This window comes from Polyodon spathula, chromosome 44 (assembly GCF_017654505.1).
Source record: "Polyodon spathula isolate WHYD16114869_AA chromosome 44, ASM1765450v1, whole genome shotgun sequence".
Lineage (NCBI taxonomy): Eukaryota > Metazoa > Chordata > Actinopteri > Acipenseriformes > Polyodontidae > Polyodon > Polyodon spathula.
In genome coordinates, this window is record NC_054577.1 from 2,262,674 (window position 1) to 2,286,071 (window position 23,398).

The 23,398-nt window shown below is 46.8% G+C and overlaps 1 protein-coding gene across 1 annotated transcript; it reads left to right on the forward strand.

Moving 5' to 3' along the window:
* Positions 1-272: 272 nt before the first annotated feature.
* On the forward strand, positions 273-23,398 carry LOC121305741 (ephrin-B3-like). The gene is made up of 4 exons (XM_041237493.1): positions 273-699; positions 15,555-15,647; positions 17,873-17,980; positions 21,632-23,398. Exons 1-4 carry the CDS (start codon positions 312-314, stop codon positions 22,015-22,017), a joined length of 975 nt encoding a protein of 324 aa, XP_041093427.1. The 5' UTR covers positions 273-311; the 3' UTR covers positions 22,018-23,398.

A 23,398-nucleotide genomic window follows, 5' to 3' on the forward strand; every position in this document is an offset into this window, starting at 1 on the left:
TCTGTGCTTTACAATGCTTCCCTATGCTTTACCAGACCTCTCTGTGCTTTACAATGCTTCCCATGCTGTCACTGTGCTTGATCACACATTTCGCTCTGGGAATCTTTTTCTAAGGGTACGCTTGCTAAAGTTTCTCATAGTTAATATACAGGCAGTGTCTTGCTTTTAGTTTTTTATACTAAGTTTTAAACACTAGGAGAGACCCCCCCCCCCCCCCCATCCCGGTGCAGTCAGATTTTACAGTCATTTGAAACGAGAGAATTCCACAACAGACAGATTCTGGATTAGGGGGAATCATTGCATCAGTTTCAATGCGGACTCTTGAATCCTGCACAGTTAAATATCAGTTTGCAAAAGTGCTGGATTCTGGTTTTTATGCTAACCTCCCCACCCCTCTCCCCAGGTTCTCCGACGAGGCTGGCTATGTCTTGTACCCCCAGATCGGGGACCGGCTGGACCTGATCTGCCCTGCCTCGGAGCCCCTGGGCCCCAGATCCACAGAGGACTATGAGTACTACAAGCTATATCTCGTGAACACTCGAGAGGAAGCAGCCCGCTGTGAGATCGCTGGACCCCCAAACCTTCTCCTGACCTGCGACAAGCCCAGCAGTGACACGAGATTCACCATCAAGTTCCAGGAGTACAGCCCTAACCTGTGGGGACACGAATTCAAGACGCACCAAGACTACTACATCATCGGTAAGGCTGGAGGATTGTTTCGTTGTTTTTTCACGGTTTGTGATTTCTGGGAAATGTACCCACTGACGTGCAATATGCGATCTGAGAGAACCATGTAAATATACATCACCCTCTGTATAGAATGATCAAATTTGGCTTCATAAAGTGGAATGATCAGCCTGCTGAATAATGTTGCGTTAACGTACTGAATTGCACACCACTCTGTAGTGTTCCCATTTACTTCACGAAACAATGTGACTTTTCAAAATCTAACATGAAACACTACTGTACTGCTGTATAGACTTTTAAGCGATTTGTCATTTTGTAGATTCTTTGATTACATGATGTTAAATAAAAGATCTGAATTAATCTCTTATAAACAGGTCCAGCTCCTCAAACCCACTGCCTTCCACACTGCAGCCCAGCGCTTTCTTTATCTAACCACTGAGCTCCTCAAACCCACTGCCTTCCACACTGCAGCCCAGCGCTTTCTTTATCTAACCACTGAGCTCCTCAAACCCACTGCCTTCCACACTGCAGCCCAGCGCTTTCTTTATCTAACCACTGAGCTCCTCAAACCCACTGCCTTCCACACTGCAGCCCAGCGCTTTCTTTATCTAACCACTGAGCTCCTCAAACCCACTGCCTTCCACACTGCAGCCCAGCACTTTCTTTATCTAACCACTGAGCTCCTCAAACCCACTGCCTTCCACACTGCAGCCCAGCGCTTTCTTTATCTAACCACTGAGCTCCTCAAACCCACTGCCTTCCACACTGCAGCCCAGCGCTTTCTTTATCTAACCACTGAACCACTGAGCTACCTCAAAACCCACTGCCTTCCACACTGCAGCCCAGCGCTTTCTTTATCTAACCACTGAGCTCCTCAAACCCTCTGCCTTCCACACTGCAGCCCAAACAAACAGCATCCTGTATTTCTAAAGGTTTAATCTATAAACATGATGGTGTAACAGTAGATAGAAGATCATAGCGTAGTGTGTATTTTGTTCCACAAACGAAGTTCTTTCAGGAGTGCAGCTTGTATCAGTTTACCTTGTGGCAGTGGGGAACGCACGGGGAGAGAGAGAGGGGGAGGGAGAGGAGAGAGAGGGAAGGAAGGAAGAGAGGAGGAGAGGGATGGGAGGGAAGAAGATCTGAATCTGGTGACGTCAACGCTGCCTTTGGGGACTCAGAGGAGTTGTACGGAAAGGTGTGACGTGTCGGGTCGCGAAAGAAATTCGATTGGTGACTCGCGAGGAGTTTGGGTCGACGGAAGGTGTGACGTCGGGTTTTATGCGCCCAGAAAGCAGATTCGATAGCACATAAGACATCCAAAGTAGGGTAAGGTTTGACTATAGCGTAAGCGAACATTAGGTTCCAGCATGTATCACTAACATATACGTTGTGGCAGGGGCGATATTTCCAAATATATACATTGTCAACCAATGTCACACTCAGACGGTAGAGACCAGGGAGAGGGAACACCGTCGACTTGCGTCTCCTTCTACTCTCTCTCCCGCCTCCTCTCTCCAGAGGAGAGGGAGGGAGGAGGGAGAGGAGGAGAGAGAGAGGGAGGGATGGGAGGGAGGGAGGGAGAAGATCTTTGCTTGTTGATCCTGCCCTTAGGGAAGCAATTTAATTAATCCAACTTGACGCACGTTAATATATTTAAATTGAGCTAAAAGAAGTGGAACTGATATACCAGTGTCAGGGGGGGGGGGTTAACCCCTCCCTCGCTGTATAGGGTGATTCATCCACTCTGCCCTAAAGCCTGGTAAAGCACAGGGAAGCATTGTGAAGCACAGAGAGGTCTGGTAAAGCATAGGGAAGCATTGTAAAGCACAGAGAGGTCTGGTAAAGCATAGGGAAGCATTGTAAAGCACAGAGAGGTCTGGTAAAGCATAGGGAAGCATTGTAAAGCACAGAGAGGTCTGGTAAAGCATAGGGAAGCATTGTAAAGCACAGAGAGGTGTGGTAAAGCATAGGGAAGCATTGTAAAGCACAGAGAGGTCTGGTAAAGCACAGGGAAGCATTGTAAAGCACAGAGAGGTCTGGTAAAGCATAGGGAAGCATTGTAAAGCACAGAGAGGTGTGGTAAAGCACAGGGAATCACTGTAAAGCACAGAGAGGTCTGGTAAAGCAGTTGAACAAGCCCCACAATTTATTATTCCTTAGAAAGGACTGGGATTTTAAAAAGGAATCAGAATTGAGAAACACTGATTTGTCCCTCGTCTGGAGCTCCCAGCCCAGCTACTCAGAAGTGCTTCACCTTGTGATTTTCACTCTGCTACACTTGCAGTGTTCTCTCAGCTCAGCTGCTGTTGCCCTGTGCCCCAGCACTGAGACTCTCAGTGTTTCTCTTCACAGAACAGGTTAGTTGAGTTTACTGTGGTTGGCTTCTACTTAATCTCTGCTAATGCAACCAGAATGCTATTCTACTCTTGACAGGCTGTGTGTGCGTGTGTGTGTGTGTGTGTGTGTGTGTGTGTGTGTGACGACTGTTTGCCTACAATAAAAAACCTTTGGAAACCTTCACACACACACACACACACACACCCGAGAGAGAGAGAGAGAGAGAGGAGAGAGAGAGGAGAGAGAGGGGGAGAGAGAGGGGGAGAGCTCTCCTCTTCATGGTGTTTCAAAAGGAACCACTGTGATTTTGCAGAGAGATTTTACACTGTAGCAAACAAAACCATTCCACCCCCTTTAACTGTTTGGCATTGTTTTCTTTAAATTCCAATTCCAATTCCAATGACAGCAATTCTGCAGCAATTACAGAACGATACTGAAAAGTAACAAACAGCTCCACGCATGAGCACGTTTAATCCAGTGATACTAAATCATCTACAACTAGTCACAGCTACAAATACAGAAACAAGAACCTGAACTGCAATCAGTCAGTTGCAGGGTTTAATTACAATTACAGTGATGCAGGTGTGATCAGTCTCAGTGGATTAGGAGTGGCACAGTCGCATTGTAATCTCAATGGATTGGGAATGGCACAGTCGCATTGTAATCTCAGTGGATTGGGAATGGCACAGTCACATTGTAATCTCAATGGATTGGGAATGGCACAGTCGCATTGTAATCTCAATGGATTGGGAATGGCACAGTCGCATTGTAATCTCAATGGATTGGGAATGGCACAGTCGCATTGTAATCTCAATGGATTGGGAATGGCACAGTCGCATTGTAATCTCAGTGGATTGGGAATGGCACAGTCGCATTGTAATCTCAATGGATTGGGAATGGCACAGTCGCATTGTAATCTCAGTGGATTGGGAATGGCACAGTCGCATTGTAATCTCAATGGATTGGGAATGGCACAGTCGCATTGTAATCTCAGTGGATTGGGAATGGCACAGTCGCATTGTAATCTCAGTGGATTGGGAATGGCACAGTCGCATTGTAATCTCAATGGATTGGGAATGGCACAGCCGCATTGTAATCTCAGTGGATTGGGAATGGCACAGTCGCATTGTAATCTCAATGGATTGGGAATGGCACAGTCGCATTGTAATCTCAGTGGATTGGGAATGGCACAGTCGCATTGTAATCTCAATGGATTGGGAATGGCACAGCCGCATTGTAATCTCAATGGATGGATTTGTAATCTCAATGGAATGGCACAGTCGCATTGTAATCTCAGTGGATTGGGAATGGCACAGTCGCATTGTAATCTCAGTGGATTGGGAATGGCACAGTCGCATTGTAATCTCAATGGATTGGGAATGGCACAGTCGCATTGTAATCTCAGTGGATTGGGAATGGCACAGTCGCATTGTAATCTCAGTGGATTGGGAATTGCAGTTAGCATGCAGAATAAATGCCTACATTGAACAGCACAAGGATGTTCGATGGGAGCCTTGAGTTTAGCTTTTAAACGGGTTAAATAAATACATTTGTTGTTTTATTTCCACTTTTTTGCCCAGATAAATAATGCAGGGTTTGACGGGAGAGAAGTCTCACCCACCTGAATGCCAGTGTAAATTATTGATGCCCGCGGGTGGCTATCGATTCACGCTCCCTTAGACAGCCGCTGGGGCTGGCAGGAGGGAGTCTGTCTGCATGGGTCGGGCTGAAGAGCTTCTCTGAAACTCAATTCAAAGCAGATCTGTATCCTCTAGAGAATCATGATCCAGCAGAGTACTCAGTGATGAAGAAAACTAATCAATCAGCTGAAAACTCACTGTTTAGACAGACAGACAGACATAAAGATAGATATAGATATGGAGATAGATAGATAGATATACAGACAGATAGATATAGAGGTAGATGGATATAGATAAAGAGAGATAGATATAGATAGATAGAGTTAGAAAATAGATATAGATGTAGAGATAGATATACAGAGAGATAGAAGCTGGATAGATATCGAGAGATATAGATAGATAGATAGAGATATAGATAGATATAGAAAATTCAGAAACAGCGCACAGCTCTCTATCCAAGGAGAATCAGGATACTCATGAATCACTGGCAATACTCCCCGCAGAATAGTCACTAGAAACATGCTATTTTAATAGTTCTGTTCTTCAAACAGGACGGGACAAATAGCCAGGGAGACTGACACTAGTGTTTTAACTTTGAAGCATTGTTTAAACTGCACAGTGATTTACAGAAGACTGTTCCAAGACCACTGCGAATCAGACAGTGAGGAGAAGCTGACATGAAACGTTGAATCTGTATTATAAATACATGTTCAAAGGCATGGAATTTTACAAAGCATAAATACAGTGTGTGTGTGTGTGTGTGTTTAAATACAGTAGATATTGTGCAAATATAATTATTTATTTTGTTCATTCTTTGTACATAATAGAAAGAATATAATTTCAGGTTTTGGATCTAGTGGAAACAAACTGGTTCGTAAACAAGGCCTGGTTTCTGTTACCATGCACCTCATGTAATTGCATTTCAGTGTAAACTATCGTTGAAAAAAACTTCTAGTGCAAGCAGTATTCTCTCTCTCTCTCTCCTCTCCTCTCCTCTCTCCTCTCCTCTCTCTCTCCTCTCTCTCTCTCCTCTCTCTCCTCTCCTCTCCTCTCCTCTCTCTCTCCTCTCTCTCTCCTTCTCTCTCTCTCCTCTCCTCCCTCCTCTCTCCTCTCTCTCTCTCTCCTCTCTCTCCTCTCTCTCTCTCCTCTCTCCTCTCCGTCCTCTCCTCTCTCTCTCTCTCTCTCTCTCTCTCTCTCTCTCTCTCTCTCTCTCTCTCTCTCCTCTCTCCTCTCTCTCTCTCCTCTCCTCTCCTCTCTCCTCTCTCTCTCCTCTCTATCCTCTCCTCTCTCTCTCTCCTCTCTCCTCTCTCTCCTCCTCCTCTCCTCCTCTCCTCTCTCTCTCTCTCTCTCTCCTCTCTCTCTCTCTCTCTCTCTCTCCTCTCTCTCTCTCTCTCTCTCTCTCTCTCTCTCTCATCGTGTGTTCCCATCAGGTGTTGCTATTTTTTCCCCATGTACAATTTGAAACGATAGAAAATGATTGAATGGATAAATATTCACAGTTAGGAATGACTGTGCTATCGGGAGCCAGCTGGTTTAGATGAGATTGTATCCAAGCCCTGGACTTGCTGGTCAATCGATGAAGCAAAGCTCTTTCTCTGCCTCTGAGTTGTGCTGTTTGTCAGAGTGCGGGGCTGTTAATAATTCAGCAGGTAGCGCTCATTCATTTATCAAGGTTAAGATTTTCTGATTTTACAGGATCGGGCGTCTTAGAGACAAACCCACAGTTCACCGTACCACTTCTGAATATGCTTTACCACACCTCTCTGTGCTTTACAATGCTTCCCAGTGCTTTACCACACCTCTCTGTGCTTTACAATGCTTCCCTATGCTTTACCAGACCTCTCTGTGCTTTACAATGCTTCCCTATGCTTTACCAGACCTCTCTGTGCTTTGCAATGCTTCCCTATGCTTTACCAGACCTCTCTGTGCTTTACAATGCTTCCCTATGCTTTACCAGACCTCTCTGTGCTTTACAATGCTTCCCTATGCTTTACCACACCTCTCTGTGCTTTACAATGCTTCCCTATGCTTTACCAGACCTCTCTGTGCTTTACAATGCTTCCCTATGCTTTACCAGACCTCTCTGTGCTTTGCAATGCTTCCCTGTGCTTTACCACACCTCTCTGTGCTTTACCAGACCTCTCTGTGGTTTTAGTATTATTATGTGCTTTCTCACAAGACTATTTATTATTATTATTTTATTATTATATTAGTTTATTATTATTTATTTGGGAGACCCCTTTACCCCAGGAGACTCACACAGGTGTCACAGTGTGCCAGAGCACAGGGTTACAATGTACCAATCAGGGCATTGAAATATAGCTAAACACAGTATAGTTTACACTAATAATAACACTGCTAGAATACAATATGAACTAGGATGCAACAAGTTAGGATTACAATCTACAGTGACAGATTAGAAAGGATAGCGCATCAGCTGAGGATCCAGCGATGTGGTGCTGAGGTCAGGCGAGTCCAGTGCAGAGCAGGAAGGGTGGATCAATGCACTATAATCAATCAATCTTTATTTTATATAGCGCCTTTCATAGTGGACGATATGAACAGGAATCAGGCTGCATTGCAGTTGCTGGGAAGCCAGCATTTCGTGTGACTGCTCTCAGGCACCGTCTCACTCTGTCTGCCGGACTGTGACAATCTGCTCGCCGGTCGAGGAAGGGTTCCTGTGTCGCCCTGGAGCTGTGTTCTGTTCCGTGGTTGCCTAGCGCAGGGGCGGGCCTCCTGCTCTCATTGGCCGAGAGGTCTCTCTGGGCGCTGGGTGTTTTAATAAAGCTATCTGACAGATCAAGGCAGCAGTCGGGGTCAGTGCTGAAGCCGTGGCCTTTTGCAGGGTTTTCTTTAGCCTAAGATGTCAGACTTAAAGGTCATGCTTAAAAAACATAGGAGAGATTTCTCCTGAGCAATGCTTTATTTTTGTTCATCTGTAAATCTATACTGAATGTTTAGTGTAGAGAACTCTGTACTGGGGATCTGAGAGCAGCTAATACAATACAGTCTAGTGAGAGCAGCTAATTCAATACAGAGAACTCAGTGCTGTACTGGGGATCTGAGAGCAGCTAATTCAATACAGTCTAGTGTAGAGAACTCAGCGCTGTACTGGGGATCTGAGAGCAGCTAATTCAATACAGTCTAGTGTAGAGAACTCAGTGCTGTACTGGGGATCTGAGAGCAGCTAATTCAATACAGTCTAGTGTAGAGAACTCAGTGCTGTACTGGGGATCTGAGAGCAGCTAATTCAATGCAGTCTAGTGTAGAGAACTCAGTGCTGTACTGGGGATCTGAGAGCAGCTAATTCAATACAGTCTAGTGTAGAGAACTCAGCGCTGTGCTACAGTAATATATAACACAATACTAAACAGAATTCTGTTATGGTAAATTCAATGTGTAAGCATGCTGGAACATATCTCTGTAAAAATAAACACCAGATGAAAGTGACTTATTTCCTCCAGATTAAAACGGGCCACTGAGTTTTAAGATCTTAATCACCAGACCAGCTGTTCTCCAGCAGAATCCAGGGCAGTTTGTGTCAAATCTCTTTTAAAGGGGCAGAAACTGGTTGAGCTCAACGGCTTGAACACTTCCATCTATCCATTATCATTCTGCTTCTCCTGAACCCATACCTGTGCATGACGAACACAAAACTACAGTCAAATAAAACATCTTTTAGGGTGTTTTCTTTTTAATTATGTCTCAACCCTAATATATATCCTGAGCCACTCGAAAAAAAAGACAGTGAGAACACGTTCAAAATGATGTCAAGCTGGTGCGTTCGCATCTCAGAGAAACTGGAGAGGAACGGGAAATTAAAACGAGGTAAAGGCGAATCGTGCAAATAAAGGATAACGAGACGGACCGTCTGCAAAGCCCTGAAACACGAGGCTTAAAAAAACACCGGACTGACCCTCTGAACCTCGTCTTCTTTAATATCAGCATCGCAAGGGGGTCCGAGGATTAGAAAAAATAACAGACGCGCCAGGAATCCCGTCTCGGGTCTCTGAGACGGTTTAGAAACTCGCCTTCGCTCTCGTAGAAGACCTTGATGGAATTATTATCCTATAACTCACTGAAGCCCCACTGTTATTCTCTCTCTCTCTCTCTGGAAGTATAATGATTGAATTTTTTTCATTCTTTGTACATAACAGAAAGAATATAATTTCAGGTTCTGGACCTAGTGGAAACAAACTGGTTCGTCAACAAAGCCTGGTCTCTGTCTCTTTCTCACTCTCTCTCACCTCTCCTCTCTCTCACACTCTGTCTCTCTCTCTCTCTCTGTCTCTGTGTCGCTGTCTCTCTTTGTCTCTCTCCTCTCCTCTCTCTGTTTCTCTCTCCTCTCTCTCTCTCTGTCGCTGTCTCTTTCTCAGTCTCTCACTCTCTCTCTCTCATGCCCTGAGTGTTTTTCTGAGCGTGGATGTCAAGTCGCATTATTGCGGCTGGCTGCCTTTTTTTCTCTTCGTTTTCTAAACGAGAATCGCTCTTCTAAGAAAGTATTCAGCTGGGGGACAAAGGATGGAGCTTGCGTTCTGAGAGATATAGATTTTGTCCCGACCACATTTTCAGTGTTTCTTGTCATTTTAGACAGATGATAATCTCAATTTCGTGCTCAAGTAATTTTTAAAATGCTTGGTTAACTTGTAATGGATTTTAATGAAACAGCTAAAGTTGTAATGTTTAAATTATGGTTGTTTTATGATCTGCTTATTTCAACGTATTTTTTCGCAGCAGCTAATGCATTGGCAGGCGTAGAGACTCAAAGCGTTCAGATTTTTTCAAATCATGAAATGCAACTTTCCAGTCCTCTGTTTAAATCCTTATCTCGTTACTCCTAATTTTGAGAACACTCTCGGGGGGGGGGAAACAGTTGAGTCCTGAGCGCAAGCAGAGAGCTGATCGCCAGCTGTTTCTCATCCCTTGTTGTGGCTTTCTTGGTAGTCGTGCTTGTTTGAAGCAGCGGTCCGTGATTCAGGAGCTGTGGCCTGGTGGTTAGAGCTGAGGGGGGCTGTCTCGTTCTCTACGGAGCGGGGGGAGGCTGTTCAGAGAGTATAATAGCCTCCTTTTCTCTTTCTATGCAGCACAGAGGGGGGCTATTCACAGAGTATAAGAGCCTCCCTTTCTCTCTCTCTCTGCTCCACCAGCACAGAGCAAAGGGAGGCTGTTCAGATAAGAGTCTCCCTTCTTCTTTCTCTGCAGCACAGAGGGAGGCTGTTCACAGAGTATAAGAGCCTCCCTTTCTCTCTCTCTGCTCCACCAGCACAGAGCGGAGGGAGGCTGTTCAGATAAGAGACTCCCTTTCTCTCTCTGCTCCACCAGTGCAGAGGGAGGCTGTTCAGGGAGTAGAAGAGCCTCCCTTTCTCTTTCTCTTTCTCTAATGAGACCAGCATGTTGTAACAAGGGCCCCTGGCCCCTGGCTTCAACACAAGGGAAATGCAGCGAGATAGCGGAGAGAAAGACAAGAAAAGAGACCCAAGCTGCAGGAGATATGTTAGGACAGTTGCACAGCTCCGAAACATTAACAGGATCTTCAGCTTGTCTGATAACATTAGTTATAGAGAGCGTGAAACGGCCAGGGGCCGAACCCACGGCGAGCGAGAGCGTTCGTTATGAGCTGTTGCTTTATGAAGGGCATCGCATGTGTAGAGTTAGTGCCGAGCGAGGGCGCATTGAGAAGCACTAGGTAAGGCTGCTGGAGAGAGGAGGATTTAGGACACTTATTGAAGCTGAGAATGTATGTGGCCTCTTGTTTTTATTTTAAATGCATTATTATTAGCAATGACATTATTTCCAGTTTTAAAGGGCTACCTGCGAATGCTTTAGAATCAGTTTCTTTTAACCCTTTCCAGTCCGATGTTGGACCCCTAATTTAAGAGCAAGCAGGACCTGGACGCAAAATATGGGAGGGATGGATTGGAAAGAAAAAAAGATGAAAAAAATGACAAGTCAGTAACAACACAACACTGCCCAGGAACCACCCAAAAACACTCGCCTCTGCCTAATTAGGGTATAACATTTCTTGTGTTCTTGAGAGAGCAGTCCAGATTCTCTCTCTCTTCCCCTCCCGCTCTCTCGCTCTGTTTCTCTCTCGATCTCCATCTATCTCGCTCCCTCTCTCTCTCTCTCTCTCTCTCGCTCTTTCACTAACAGGGCCAGCTCTCACGTAATTCTAAAACGAAAAACAAAGATGGAAATCTTTCTGAAAAAAGAGTCCGAAACCACCGAGAAAGAACGTGCACACGAAAAGGGGGGGGGGGCGTTTTTTTTTTGACCTACGCATGACCTATTCAGGCTTTAATTTGACTTTGTAGCTCATCTAATAGGAAGACGTAGTGCCCCCCCCCCTTCATCTCCTGTCTCTTCGCGTTGGAGATTGGGGTAAACAGTCCGGAAGATTTTTATATTTTTTTTTGCACTATGTAGGTCAGCCGTGTCAGTCCAGACTGTTGCTGTGTAGATGGGGGGGGGGGGGCAGGCTTCATTAGGTAGATTCACGTCCTGCCTTTCGAAAGTATTCTCAGAGGAAAGAGATCCGATTATATGAAAAGATTCATTCTGTAGATTTCAAGAGGGAGAGAGAGAGAGAGAGAGAGTGTGTGTGTGTATGAAACAAAATATCCTTAGCTAACTCCCATACATTCCCTGAGTCCCTGCCAGCCTGCGCTGATTGAAATGTCAGTGGCAATGTCACCCCCCCCCTTGCCAGTCCTGTGCCCGCCCTTCACTCGTCCCGCTAATGGGATCGCGCTTCTTGTCTGTGTTTTTGTGGCCAGCAGCGATAGCAGCTCTAAGGGAGCGGAGATGGAGAGTCACACCTCAGTGCGCCGGGACTGCAGACAGCGAGAGAGCGACTTTCTAATGAGTTTGTAACAGGAGTGCAGACCGCTGTCATTCTGGAGAGCTTGTTCTTTTTACTGGTCTTTCTTCTTCTCATTTCTGTCTTGCAGTTTTGCACAGAAGGTTAAACTCTTGGAAAATTGCAGCCAAAGACCTTTTTTTTTTTTCACTGCAGAGGCATCATACGCAGTCCGTTCCTGTGTTGCAATTTTTGTCCCTGATGTGAGGCTATCCCACCTCTAATTTGTAGGACAGTGAAGAGACGGGCAAGAGGAGACAAAGGGAATAAAGAGTTTAAAATCGGTTTCCCCGCTCCCTCATTAGTTCCGCTTTTCCTTTTTCAGCGAATGTCTGTACAGCAGTGTGCAGGGTGTTTATCAGAGCCTCGTTTGTACAGCAGTGTGCAGGGTGTTTATCAGAGCCTCGTTTGTACAGCAGAGTGCAGGGTGTTTATCAGCACCTCGTTTGTACAGCAGAGTGCAGGGTGTTTATCAGCACGCCGTTTGTACAGCAGAGTGCAGGGTGTTTATCAGAGCCTCGTTTGTGCAGCAGAGTGCAGGGTGTTTATCAGTTTTGTGCAGCAGTGTGCAGGGTGTTTATCAGAGCACCTCGTTTGTGCAGCAGTGTGCAGGGTGTTTATCAGAGCACCTCGTTTGTGCAGCAGTGTGCAGGGTGTTTATCAGAGCCCCGTTTGTACAGCAGTGTGCAGGGTGTTTATCAGCAGTGTGCAGGGTGTTTATCAGTGCAGGGTGTTTATCAGCCCTCGTTTGTGCAGCAGTGTGCAGGGTGTTTATCAGAGCGCCTTGTTTGTGCAGCAGTGTGCAGGGTGTTTATCAGAGCGCCTTGTTTGTGCAGCAGTGTGCAGGGTGTTTATCAGAGCGCCTTGTTTGTGCAGCAGTGTGCAGGGTGTTTATCAGAGCGCCTTGTTTGTGCAGCAGTGTGCAGGGTGTTTATCAGCACCTCGTTTGTGCAGCAGTGTGCAGGGTGTTTATCAGAGCGCCTCGTTTGTGCAGCAGTGTGCAGGGTGTTTATCAGAGCACCTCGTTTGTGCAGCAGTGTGCAGGGTGTTTATCAGCACCTCGTTTGTGCAGCAGAGTGCAGGGTGTTTATCAGAGCACCTCGTTTGTACAGCAGTGTGCAGGGTGTTTATCAGAGCGCCTTGTTTGTACAGCAGTGTGCAGGGTGTTTATCAGAGCACCTCGTTTGTGCAGCAGTGTGCAGGGTGTTTATCAGAGCGCCTTGTTTGTGCAGCAGTGTGCAGGGTGTTTATCAGCACCCCGTTTGTGCAGCAGTGTGCAGGGTGTTTATCAGCACCTCGTTTGTGCAGCAGTGTGCAGGGTGTTTATCAGAGCGCCTTGTTTGTACAGCAGTGTGCAGGGTGTTTATCAGAGCGCCTTGTTTGTACAGCAGTGTGCAGGGTGTTTATCAGAGCACCTCGTTTGTGCAGCAGTGTGCAGGGTGTTTATCAGCAGCAGTGTGCAGGGTGTTTATCAGAGCGCCTCGTTTGTGCAGCAGTGTGCAGGGTGTTTATCAGAGCGCCTTGTTTGTACAGCAGTGTGCAGGGTGTTTATCAGCACCTCGTTTGTGCAGCAGTGTGCAGGGTGTTTATCAGAGCACCTTGTTTGTACAGCAGTGTGCAGGGTGTTTATCAGAGCACCTCGTTTGTGCAGCAGTGTGCAGGGTGTTTATCAGAGCACCTCGTTTGTACAGCAGAGTGCAGGGTGTTTATCAGAGCACCTTGTTTGTGCAGCAGTGTGCAGGGTGTTTATCAGAGCACCTTGTTTGTGCAGCAGTGTGCAGGGTGTTTATCAGCACCCCGTTTGTGCAGCAGTGTGCAGGGTGTTTATCAGCACCCCGTTTGTGCAGCAGTGTGCAGGGTGTTTATCAGAGTGCCTCGTTTGTAGTTTTGATTTGTTGTGCGTGTGAAATCAAACCACTGGAACTGAAAACCTGGAAAATTGTCACAATGGGAAAATTAGTGCTTCTCTAATTGAATTGATGACTTTCTTTCTTTCTGTTTTTTTCTTTCTTTCGTTTTTCCTTTCTTTTTCTTTCTTTCTCATCGTTGTTCTAGTTATTTGATAGCTGTTGTAGCATTAACAAGCAGCCACACGTGTTCCCATCTTCAAAGATGAATTTCTTAAAATGGTTAAGGAGCCCCCCGGCTGTCTTCCTGTATGAAATTCGAGTCGCTGGGTGCAGACGATTTGAATGGAATGAAAGAAAACTTTTCCGACCCGGCATTTCGGATTCTCCAGACCAGCTCAAAGCAAGAAGAAATCGACTGAACACAGAATCAGACAATCTGAAATAATACATTAAAAAAAATTATATATATAACGATGAATCAATGTTGGGGCAAGAGAACGTAGAACCACAAAATTACTGACACCTTGAAATAGTTCCACAACAAAAAGCAATTAGATCGACGGCACACTTCATAGAAACCCAGTCCAAGAGTCCAAGCGCAAGCCTGTAGGTCTAAAATTAAAAAATTAAAAAATTAGAAAAGAATTCCTCGGAGACGAGATTTTTTTTTTTTCCTTGGTCTCGTTTTTATCTTGACAGCAGCCTGATGGAGAACAGGCTCAAAAGAGATTTCACGTGGAAGAGGGAGGAGAGGGGAGGAGAGGAGAGGAGGAGAGGGGAGAGGAGAGGAGAGGAAGGGAGAGGAGGAGGAGAGGAGAGGGAGAGAGGAGAGGAGAGGGGAGGGAGAGGAGGAGGGGAGGTGAAAGGAGGGGAGAGGAGAAGAGGGGAGGGGGAGAGGAGAGGAGGAGGAGAGGTGAAAGGAGAGGAGAGGAGAGGAGGCGAGAGGAGGGGGAGAGGAGGGGAGAGGAGGAGAGGAGAGGAGGGGGTGCAGAAATAAAACGGTAGCTGGATTGCAGTTGATACATGCCGCTCTGTTTTGGAAACGTTAAAAGACCATTGAAAGATTTATGAGCGCAGATCAGTGTCGAGATGCATTTGAGGATTTGAAAGTTTGCCGCAAGGAGTGTGTCTGGGTGTGTGTATGTGTGTCTGGGTTTGTTTGTGTGTGTGTGTGTGTTGTGTGTGTGTGTGTGTGTGTCTGTGCGTGTCTTGTGTGTGGTTTGTCATTGTCTGGGTTTGTTTGTGTCTGTGTGTGAGTGTGTGTGTGTCTGGGTTTGTTTGTGTGTGTGTGTGTGTGTGTGTGTGAGTGTGTGTGTGGTGTGTGCAACATCATTGTTTTCTGTTGACATTCTTGGTGGCCAGATAAACCCTCTGGTAGCCAAACTTTGTCACAGAATGTCTCTGCCGGAGCCCCGCTTCCTCGTCTCTGCTGGAGCCCCGCTTCCTCGTCTCTGCCGGAGCCCCGCTTCCTCGTCTCTGCTGGAGCCCCGCTTCCTCGTCTCTGCTGGAGCCCCGCTTCCTCGTCTCTGCCGGAGCCCCGCTTCCTCGTCTCTGCCGGAGCCCCGCTTCCTCTGCACATTATGCTCCGGGCGCAGCACCCTGTGACAATGTTGCACGAATTATGACTCTCCCTCTGTAACCCAATATATTGCGCAACATAAGTGAGAACGGGGTGATATAGTGCAAAACCCAAGTTTGAAAATAACTCTGGAAGTATGCGGTTTGCGTGCCTAATCACGTCTGGTTTGTGATATCTCCCGACACCCCCTCGCTGCCTTCGCTGAAGCCTCGTCTCCAGCGTGGGGCTTCCGTGTTGATCAGATAGCGTTGTTGAGGGTGTGTGTGTGTTTACATTCTCCAGACTGCTTCGCTTCCTGCAGGAAACCAGGTGTTTCTGTGGAATGTCTGAACCTTTTGATCATATTTATATTTAAATTCCTTTGAAATTTAAGAGGCAGCTCAAATTTCTCTCCAAAAAAATCCCATATCAAATAAAAAGCCCTTCTTTGACTGTGTAGATAGAAAAACGAACCCAGAGCGCTGAACTTGGTGTCGTTCTGGAGTTCTGACGATGATGTCATGGTTGTGTCACGACAGAATGTTCGTTCCGGGAGGTTTCCAAAGTTCCGATCCAGCACAAATTAACCCCGCCTCTTTTGCGTTGTCTCTCCTCAGCCACCTCAGATGGTTCTCGTCAGGGATTGGAGAGCATGAAAGGAGGGGCGTGTCTAAACAAGGGCATGAAGGTGGTCCTCAAAGTCGGACAGAGTAAGTGTGATTTTATGTTTTGTTTGTTTCTTTAAACTGAGTTCCATATAATAATAATATAATAATAACATCTTTATTTTTATATAGCGCCTTTCACAGTGGACCTCCATCACAAAGCGCTTCACAGAGGCAGGCTTTGAACTGCGCACTACATGCAGAGTCACTTCCAATAGGAGATTGGTTTAACATCTCATCCGCTGAGCACAAGGAGGTGACTCGCTCAGGGTCACACACAGCTAGTGGTGGTAGATCACCCACCATTTCACCCTAAAGTCTGGAAGGAGAAGGAAGCTTGGATGGCAGTCCGCTGTGCAGGATTAGGATTCCTAGATCCCCCCCTTGGGGGGGGAACCTTAAAATGGAATTATTACAAGTTACTGAAAAAATATTATCTCGTCGGGGCAAACTGCGAGCGCTATATTAAACACGGCTCCCTTCTGCCGCGACAGAGTTTTTAGACAAAAAAAAAAAAAACAACAACTTTGTTTCTTCGATACACAGTGCTGCCCTTTGGGGGCTACGTCTCTCTCTCCTTCCTGTACGGGTCTGTTTTCTCAGACTGTGAATAAAAATCTGTGCCCATCACTAATCAGCACCCTGTGTAAACTCTTAATAGTTAGCGAGTCTTGTTTAAGAGCAGCGAAGAGGGCGTTGGGGAACAATCAGTGGAGTGACTGTCGATGCAGAGTCATCCTTTACAGGCAGAAGCGCGGTCCCAGTGCATTATCATCCCAGAGTATCACTTCAGCTTCAGCAACCCACAGCCCTCCCAGCATTGCCAGTGCAATTTCCATAGAGACCTTATTAGCAGTGGGAACTTGGAACGGCTCTGCAGTTGTGTTAGCAGCAATGAGGCTTGACTTCTTCACAGTGTTGTGTGTTACGAGAGCACAGTTGTGTTTTTATGCACCACCCCTTGCTATGTTATGGTTCCTGATCAGAAGCACGTACTGATCAATATGATTCGTTGGCTGCAGCTCATTTCAGGGAGGTGCAGTTTTTGCTTATTGCGTGTATTTTCTGGTCTCCCTGCTTGAGTCTGAAAGGGGGCTGGCTTTGCAAGCTGTCCGATAGACCCTCAGATTGCAGTCTGCACTCGGCTGCGGTCCCATCTCCTTCCGTCTCTCGTCACCCCTTAAGAACCTCTTGCAGGATTCAAGGAAAGTAAACTCCTAACACAAATTAGGACTGGGTTTTTTTTTTGTTTTTTTTTTTCCCAGCAAACACAAAAGCTTGCTTTTTGTGTACTCTACTAGCATCTTTTAAAGGCTGTGAAACACCTTTTCTCTCCTCTCTCCATAGCACTCAGTCTCACCTCCTTCCCCATCAAACCTCTCTCATTTATAAGAGCACCATATCACGCGCTCTTCTTCTCACTGCCTGGATTCAGTGCTTCAATTAAACACGTTAGTTACTCGTCAAAGAAACTTTAGATTTCAAAACATTTCTGCGGTTTTATTCCTGCTTCCCTTGAGGTCTGCGGCCATTCTGAGTGGGTGCTGTTAAATCTGCATTATCTGGCTCTTGGCTTGCTCTCAGCTTGCCTGGAGATTCCTAAGTGCCAGGCACCACTCAGCCTTCCTCGTGCCATTCAAATGACAATACACGCAGACCAGCGTTTGGGTTCTAGTGTCTTCATCAGCGTTACTGAAACTAAACTGAGTGGGGTCGCTGGAGCAGCTGATTCCTTTCCTGTCAGTTTTTTCAAGGTGACCTGCAGATGCTGTTCTGAATTGTTCTTCTCTTTTGGGAGGCGGGTGGGTGTTGTGCTAGTTTCAGAGCTCAAGAAGTCATGCTTATTTTTATACACTGTGCTGTGCTCCAATCAGTCAGTCTGCAAGTTAGTCAGTCGCAGTCGCGTGTAAGGGGGGGGGGGGGGGGGGGGGGGGGTGCTTTTGTTTCTTTGTCCTAGAACTACATACAGGGATGAGAGTACAAGTCCCGTTCCCATGGCATAGCAGTTTGATCCGTTGCTGGTTTTGGTAAGTTTAATCAGACACACCTGAGCTTGTTGCCTAGACACACTGGGGGCTGATCAAGCTGGTCGTAAAACCTAGACTGGATGACACCGCTATGCAAAAGGAGTCTTTAGTCCCATCTCTTATATTCACATATATGGGGGCAAATATAAATTTGATAAATTAGCATAGATGTATTCAATTCAATGACAAACGTTTCCACTAGAAGTCTTCTTGACTCTGGGATCCCCTTTTTTTGTTCCCCAGATCCCAACGGTAACGGGCCTGACCCCCAGAAGCCGAACCCAGATCTCTTGCCAGGACAGCCTCCAGCGCCAGACCCTAACCGAGTCCCGGGCAAAGACAAGGCCTCAGGTACGAATTTTTTTTTTTAATTGTATCTCAATCCTAAAATTCTAGGTCATGCTACAAAAAAAAAAAAAAAAGGCTTTTGAAAATGGTGGCATTGAAGAAGGAGAGATCGGGAGAGAGAGGGGAAGAGAAAGAGAATCGGGATAGAGACGGGAGACAAATTATCGTGGCAGAGAATGAGAGGGAATGAGAGAGGGAGGAGAAGAGCGAGGGAGGAGAAAGAAGGGGAGAGAGAGAGAGAGAGCGGGGGGGGGGGAGGAATAAGGCAGAGAGAGGGTGATAGAGAAAGTGACAATGCAGTTGTGTATATTTCCTCTCTCTGGTACCTCTCTGAGTCCTGGGAGAGAGAGAGTGAGAATGTGTATTTTTCTTTTCCTGATGATATTATTATCAGTCAGTGCTGTGCCCCAGGCTGCTTGCCAAGGGAGGTGTCCCGAGCTGCCAGGCTGAGCGGGGGGAGCTGCCGAGCCCCCTGTATTGAAAATGCTGGCTGTTCTCTAACCACAAACCGCAGCTTGGGTATTAGATCCGTCACTGTAGAAACCAACACACTAGCAGAGCACTGCCCAGCCGCCTTCATCACTCACTTCATGGCATTCTTTTTCTTCTGTCCTTTCCCTTTTTTATTCTTTCTTTTTTCGTTTCTATTCCCTTTTTCCTTATTCCTTACTCCTTCATTTTTGCCTTTCATTATTTTTTTCCTTCACCTTTTTTATTTCATCCCTTTTTCTTTTTTTCATTCCTTTATAGGTTGTGCTTGCATTTCGTCTTGCGCGTCTCTAAATATAACCAAACTGGACTGTCACCCAGGCCCGCTTTCTTTCGCTCTGATGTACAGAAGGCTTAACTACGGAAGGAGGCAAGCAATACAGTGCCCCTGCTGCCAAAAAGAGGTTTTGAATTTGCCTTTGCTGTTAAAGTCTCTGTTGTTGGTGCAGACCGCGCTTGATAAATTACACAGCGCAGGAACAGAACAGCACTTCAGAAGGTTGCAAACACCGTCAAATAATAAGAGGGCGGAGGGCTGACATTCGAAGGTACTCTGATTGATTTGTGCTGCAGCTGGCTGGCGTGCTCTCCTGCGCTTCCTCCCCACAGCCGGACCATCAGTTTAACGTTATGAAAGAGCTGTCAGTCGTCCTGCCAGTGCTGAGCTGTGGAAATGCTCAGTAATGCGTTTAGGTCGGTCCTCCCTGAGCGCACTTGCGATGTTTTGCGCCGCAGGCAATCCTGGTTTGTGTGCGGGGCAGAGCTGCCACTAATTGAGCATTATAAAAACTACACAAAGCCCAGACCCCACAGAGACGTAACCTCCACTTGCATCCTCACTGTCTGCCAACCTTGCTTCAAAACGCTGTTTCGCTAGAGATTTTTTTTTTTTTACCCTGCTTTGTGCATGGAAATGGGGGGGTCGTGGGGGAGGGAATTCCCCGGTTATTGACAGTGCTGTGGCTGGTTGATTCTAATACATCGTCCGGGTTGTGTGTTGAATCGAAGCTTCAGGTTTCAAAGTGGCTGACATGCTGTTGCCCTTGAAATGCCACTCAATGATAGTCAGACTTGTTCATACAAAACTGCAGGAGGAGACGCACCAGTGGCTGATTTCCCAGCAGAGGCAGGCTACACAGACACAGATATGTTCATTTATGATGCCTGGTCATCTGTGTGGAATGTCTGTCTGTGATCTACAAAGAGTTATTGCAGGTGATCTGAATCCGGTATTTAAGACTTTAATCACCCTTTCCCTGTGCAAATGTTTTTAGGATCTCAACACACACCCCAACCCCAACACTAACCTCCAACCCCAAACAACCAACCTTATTCCCCCACCAACCCTAACCTCCAATCAAACCTAACCCTAACGCCAACCCTAACCCCAACCTCCAATCAAACCCAACCCTAACCCTAACCCCCAAACCCTAACCTCTAATCCCCAACACTAACCTTAACCCTAGTCCTAACCCTAACCCCAACCGACCCTAACCCCAACCGTAACCTCCAATCAAACCCAACACTAACCTTAACCCTAGTCCTAACCCTAACCCCAACCAACCCTAACCCCAACCTCCAATCAAACCCAACCCTAACCCTAGTCCTAACCAACCCTAACCCTAATCCTCAACCAACCTTAGCCTCCAACCAACCCTAACCCTAACCCTAACCCTAACCCAACCCCAAACCCAAACCCCAACCTAAACCCTAACCCCAACCCTAACCCCAACCCCAACCCCAAACCCAACCCTCCAATGCCTAACCATTGGTGGTAACCCTCAACCCTAATCCCTAGTCCTAACCCAAACCCTGTTTGGTGGTTGTGTGTAGTTGTGTTGGGATTAGGAACCTCAACCCCTTGGATCGGTTTTATGTCACCCTAACCTTAACCCTAACCCTAACCCTAACCCCAACCAACCCTAACCCCAACCCACAACCCTAACCCCAACCCTAAACCCAAACCCCAACCCTAACCCTAACCCCAACCCTAACCCCAACCCTAACCCTAACCCCAACCAACCCTAACCCTAACCCTAACCCCAACCCCAACCCTAACAACCAAACCCAACCCTAACCCTAACCCCCTACCCCAACCAACCCTAACCCCAACCCCAACCACCTAACCAATCAAACCCAACACTTGGTGCCTTGGGTTGGACCCTGTCCCTAACCAACCCAACCCTAACCCTTAATCCCCAAACCCCAACCAACCTCCCAGGTTAGTTTGGGGTTGGGATCAACCAAACACTAACTGAACCCTTGTCAATAACCTTGGGAAACCCTAACGCCAACCCTAACCCCAACCTCCAATCAAACCCAACCCTAACCCTAACCCCAACCAACCCTAACCCTAATACTTCAAATCAAACCCCAACACTAACCGTCTCTCCTAACCCCTAACCCTAATCCTCAACCCCAACCACTAGCCTAACCCCAACCAACCCTTGGGAAAGGAGGACCAAGTCTAACTACCCAACCCTAACCCCAACACTAACCCTAACCCTAGTCCTAACCCTAACCCCAACCAACCCTAACCCCAACCTCCAACCAACCCCAACCCTAACCCTAGTCCTAACCAACCCTAACCCTAATCCTCAACCAACCTTAGCCTCCAACCAACCCTAACCCTAACCCTAACCCCAACCCTAACCTCCAATCAAACCCAACACTAACCTTAACCCTAGTCCTAACCCTAACCCCAACCAACCCTAACCCCAACCTCCAATCAAACCCTGACACTAACCCTAACCCTAACCCTAACCCCAACCCTAACCCCTAACCCCAACCCTACCCTAACCCCAACCCCTTTAAACCCTAACCGAACCAAACCTCAACCCCAAACCAAAGCAACCTCCAATCACAACCAACACTAACCTTAACCTAGTCCTAACCCTAACCCAACCCTAACCCTAACCCTAACCCTAACCCTAACCCTAACCTCCAATCAAACCCAACCCTAACCCTAACCCTAACCAACCCTAACCCCAACCAACCCTAACCCCAACCTCCAATCAAACCCAACCCTAACCCAAGTCCTAACCCTCATTGTTTTGTCACGTTGATAAACTGGTTACAAAGTGTAATGAATCAATACAAAAGATTCAAAGATAGCAAAAAAAGTAACAAAACTGACCCCAAACCTCTCCTGTTTCCTGTTCGCAGATCCTTCAGGGAACTCAACGAAGCAGGGAGGCGGGGAAAACGGACCCTTCCCTCCTTCAAACATTCCCATCATCGCCGGGGCGGCGGGAGGCTCCGCCTTCCTGCTCATCATCGCCATCGTCATCGCCGTGGTTTGCTACCGGAGACGCCAATCGAAGCACTCGGACAGCCACCACCCGCCCCTCTCTCTCTCCACTCTGAGCAGCCCCAAAAGGGGCGGGAACAACAACGGTTCGGAACCCAGCGACATCATAATCCCGCTACGGACTTCCGACAGCGCGTTCTGTCCCCACTACGAGAAAGTGAGCGGCGATTATGGCCACCCTGTTTATATCGTCCAGGAAATGCCTCCTCAAAGCCCTGCAAATATTTATTATAAAGTCTGAAGACAGTTTGACACTGTGGGATTTGTTGTTCTTTTTTTTTTTGTTTTTTTTTACGCTGTTAGTGGCGTTTTTTATCGCCGCTGTTTCTACGTTGGTTTTCTTTCTGTTTTACGGAGAACTTAAGCGTCTTTTTTTGGTCTTAGAATTTCGTGGTTTCTCTCCGTTGTTTCGAAGTAGGCAGTTTTATTGCTTTTAGCTGGCCTCTTCCTATAGAGGAACTTCTGCAGAGAACGAAAAATGCCTGTGAAAAAGGATTTTGTTTTTGAAGGTGGAACGCTGAATTCTAAGTGCTTTTCATCTTGGCTTGTGTCGACCAACTTCAGCCCCCTCAATGCAATCAAACAAGATCTAAAATTCGCTACAGCAGACAAAAGCCACCGCTGTTCGCCCCTGCATTTTCAATGGGAAAACAGCTGGGGGGGGGGAAGGTGCATTTAAAAAAAAATCAGATTGTTGATGAGAATACAGAATATCTAGGATCGTGGATTCCGTTGTGTGGACCGACGGCAGAATCATCCTTGAAACAAGCTCTCCTCTTTCTGTTTGTGGAATTCTAGATAGCAGAACGACTCTAATACAGTACGCGCCCCCCTCGGCGTAAACTCCAATCCAAAGAATAAGCAAAAAAAAAAAAAGTGGGGGTGGGGGGCAACTGTGTTTCGTCAACACTCTAAACTAGACTGGCCAAGTGCTGGATAAGAAAGGGTTTATCAGAGTGGAAACTTGGATTCAGAACTGTACAGGTCAGTAACACAGCCCTCGTACCAGCAATAAACCGTGTTTCCTGCACAACAAGACTGTCTCAAAGCAACGCTCCCCCAAAAACAGCGCCCCCTGGTGCATCGGAGGTCTAACGACAACATTTCCAGTTGAAGCCCCAGGTGGCGCCACCTAGAGTTCAAATGAGCAGCCACTGAACGTTTTTTCAAATGTCTTTTGGTACTTTTTACTGCTTTCAACGTCTCAACACAAGCCCCGTGACGACATCAGACACTGGAGTGGATGCATTGTTAATATGGATTTATATTCCTGTAAATATTAATGTGGTCTCTCCCCCATCGTTTCTGGTCAGTCCACGCTGTGTTGTGTTGTTGCTGAGGGAGGGTGTGTTTTGAAGGTGGTTCATGGGTCAACGGGAACTGAAATGCTGTCGGATTCCTGGGCAGTGCCAGTGCTGTGGGTAACCTAGCGGGCGGAAGTGGGCATAGCGTGATGTGCCAACGCTGTTAACTGAGACAAGAGGCTGGTGTTTACACAGTAGTTGTTCGCCAATACAGTCTCAAACGGGGACTGCTTAAGCAGTAACACCTTTTGTTTTTTTATTCAAAACATCATCACCACCACCCTTCTCTCCTCTCACACCTTTCTCTCTCTCCTCTCT

Excerpts from the sequence above, each read along its gene's own strand:
- LOC121305741 (XM_041237493.1), top strand. The coding sequence starts at position 312 with ATGCGGACTCTTGAATCCTGCACAGTTAAATATCAGTTTGCAAAAGTG. Across the intron at positions 700-15,554 it reads CCAAGACTACTACATCATCG|CCACCTCAGATGGTTCTCGT; the intron begins GTAAGGCTGGAG and ends GTCTCTCCTCAG. Across the intron at positions 17,981-21,631 it reads GGGCAAAGACAAGGCCTCAG|ATCCTTCAGGGAACTCAACG; the intron begins GTACGAATTTTT and ends TCCTGTTCGCAG.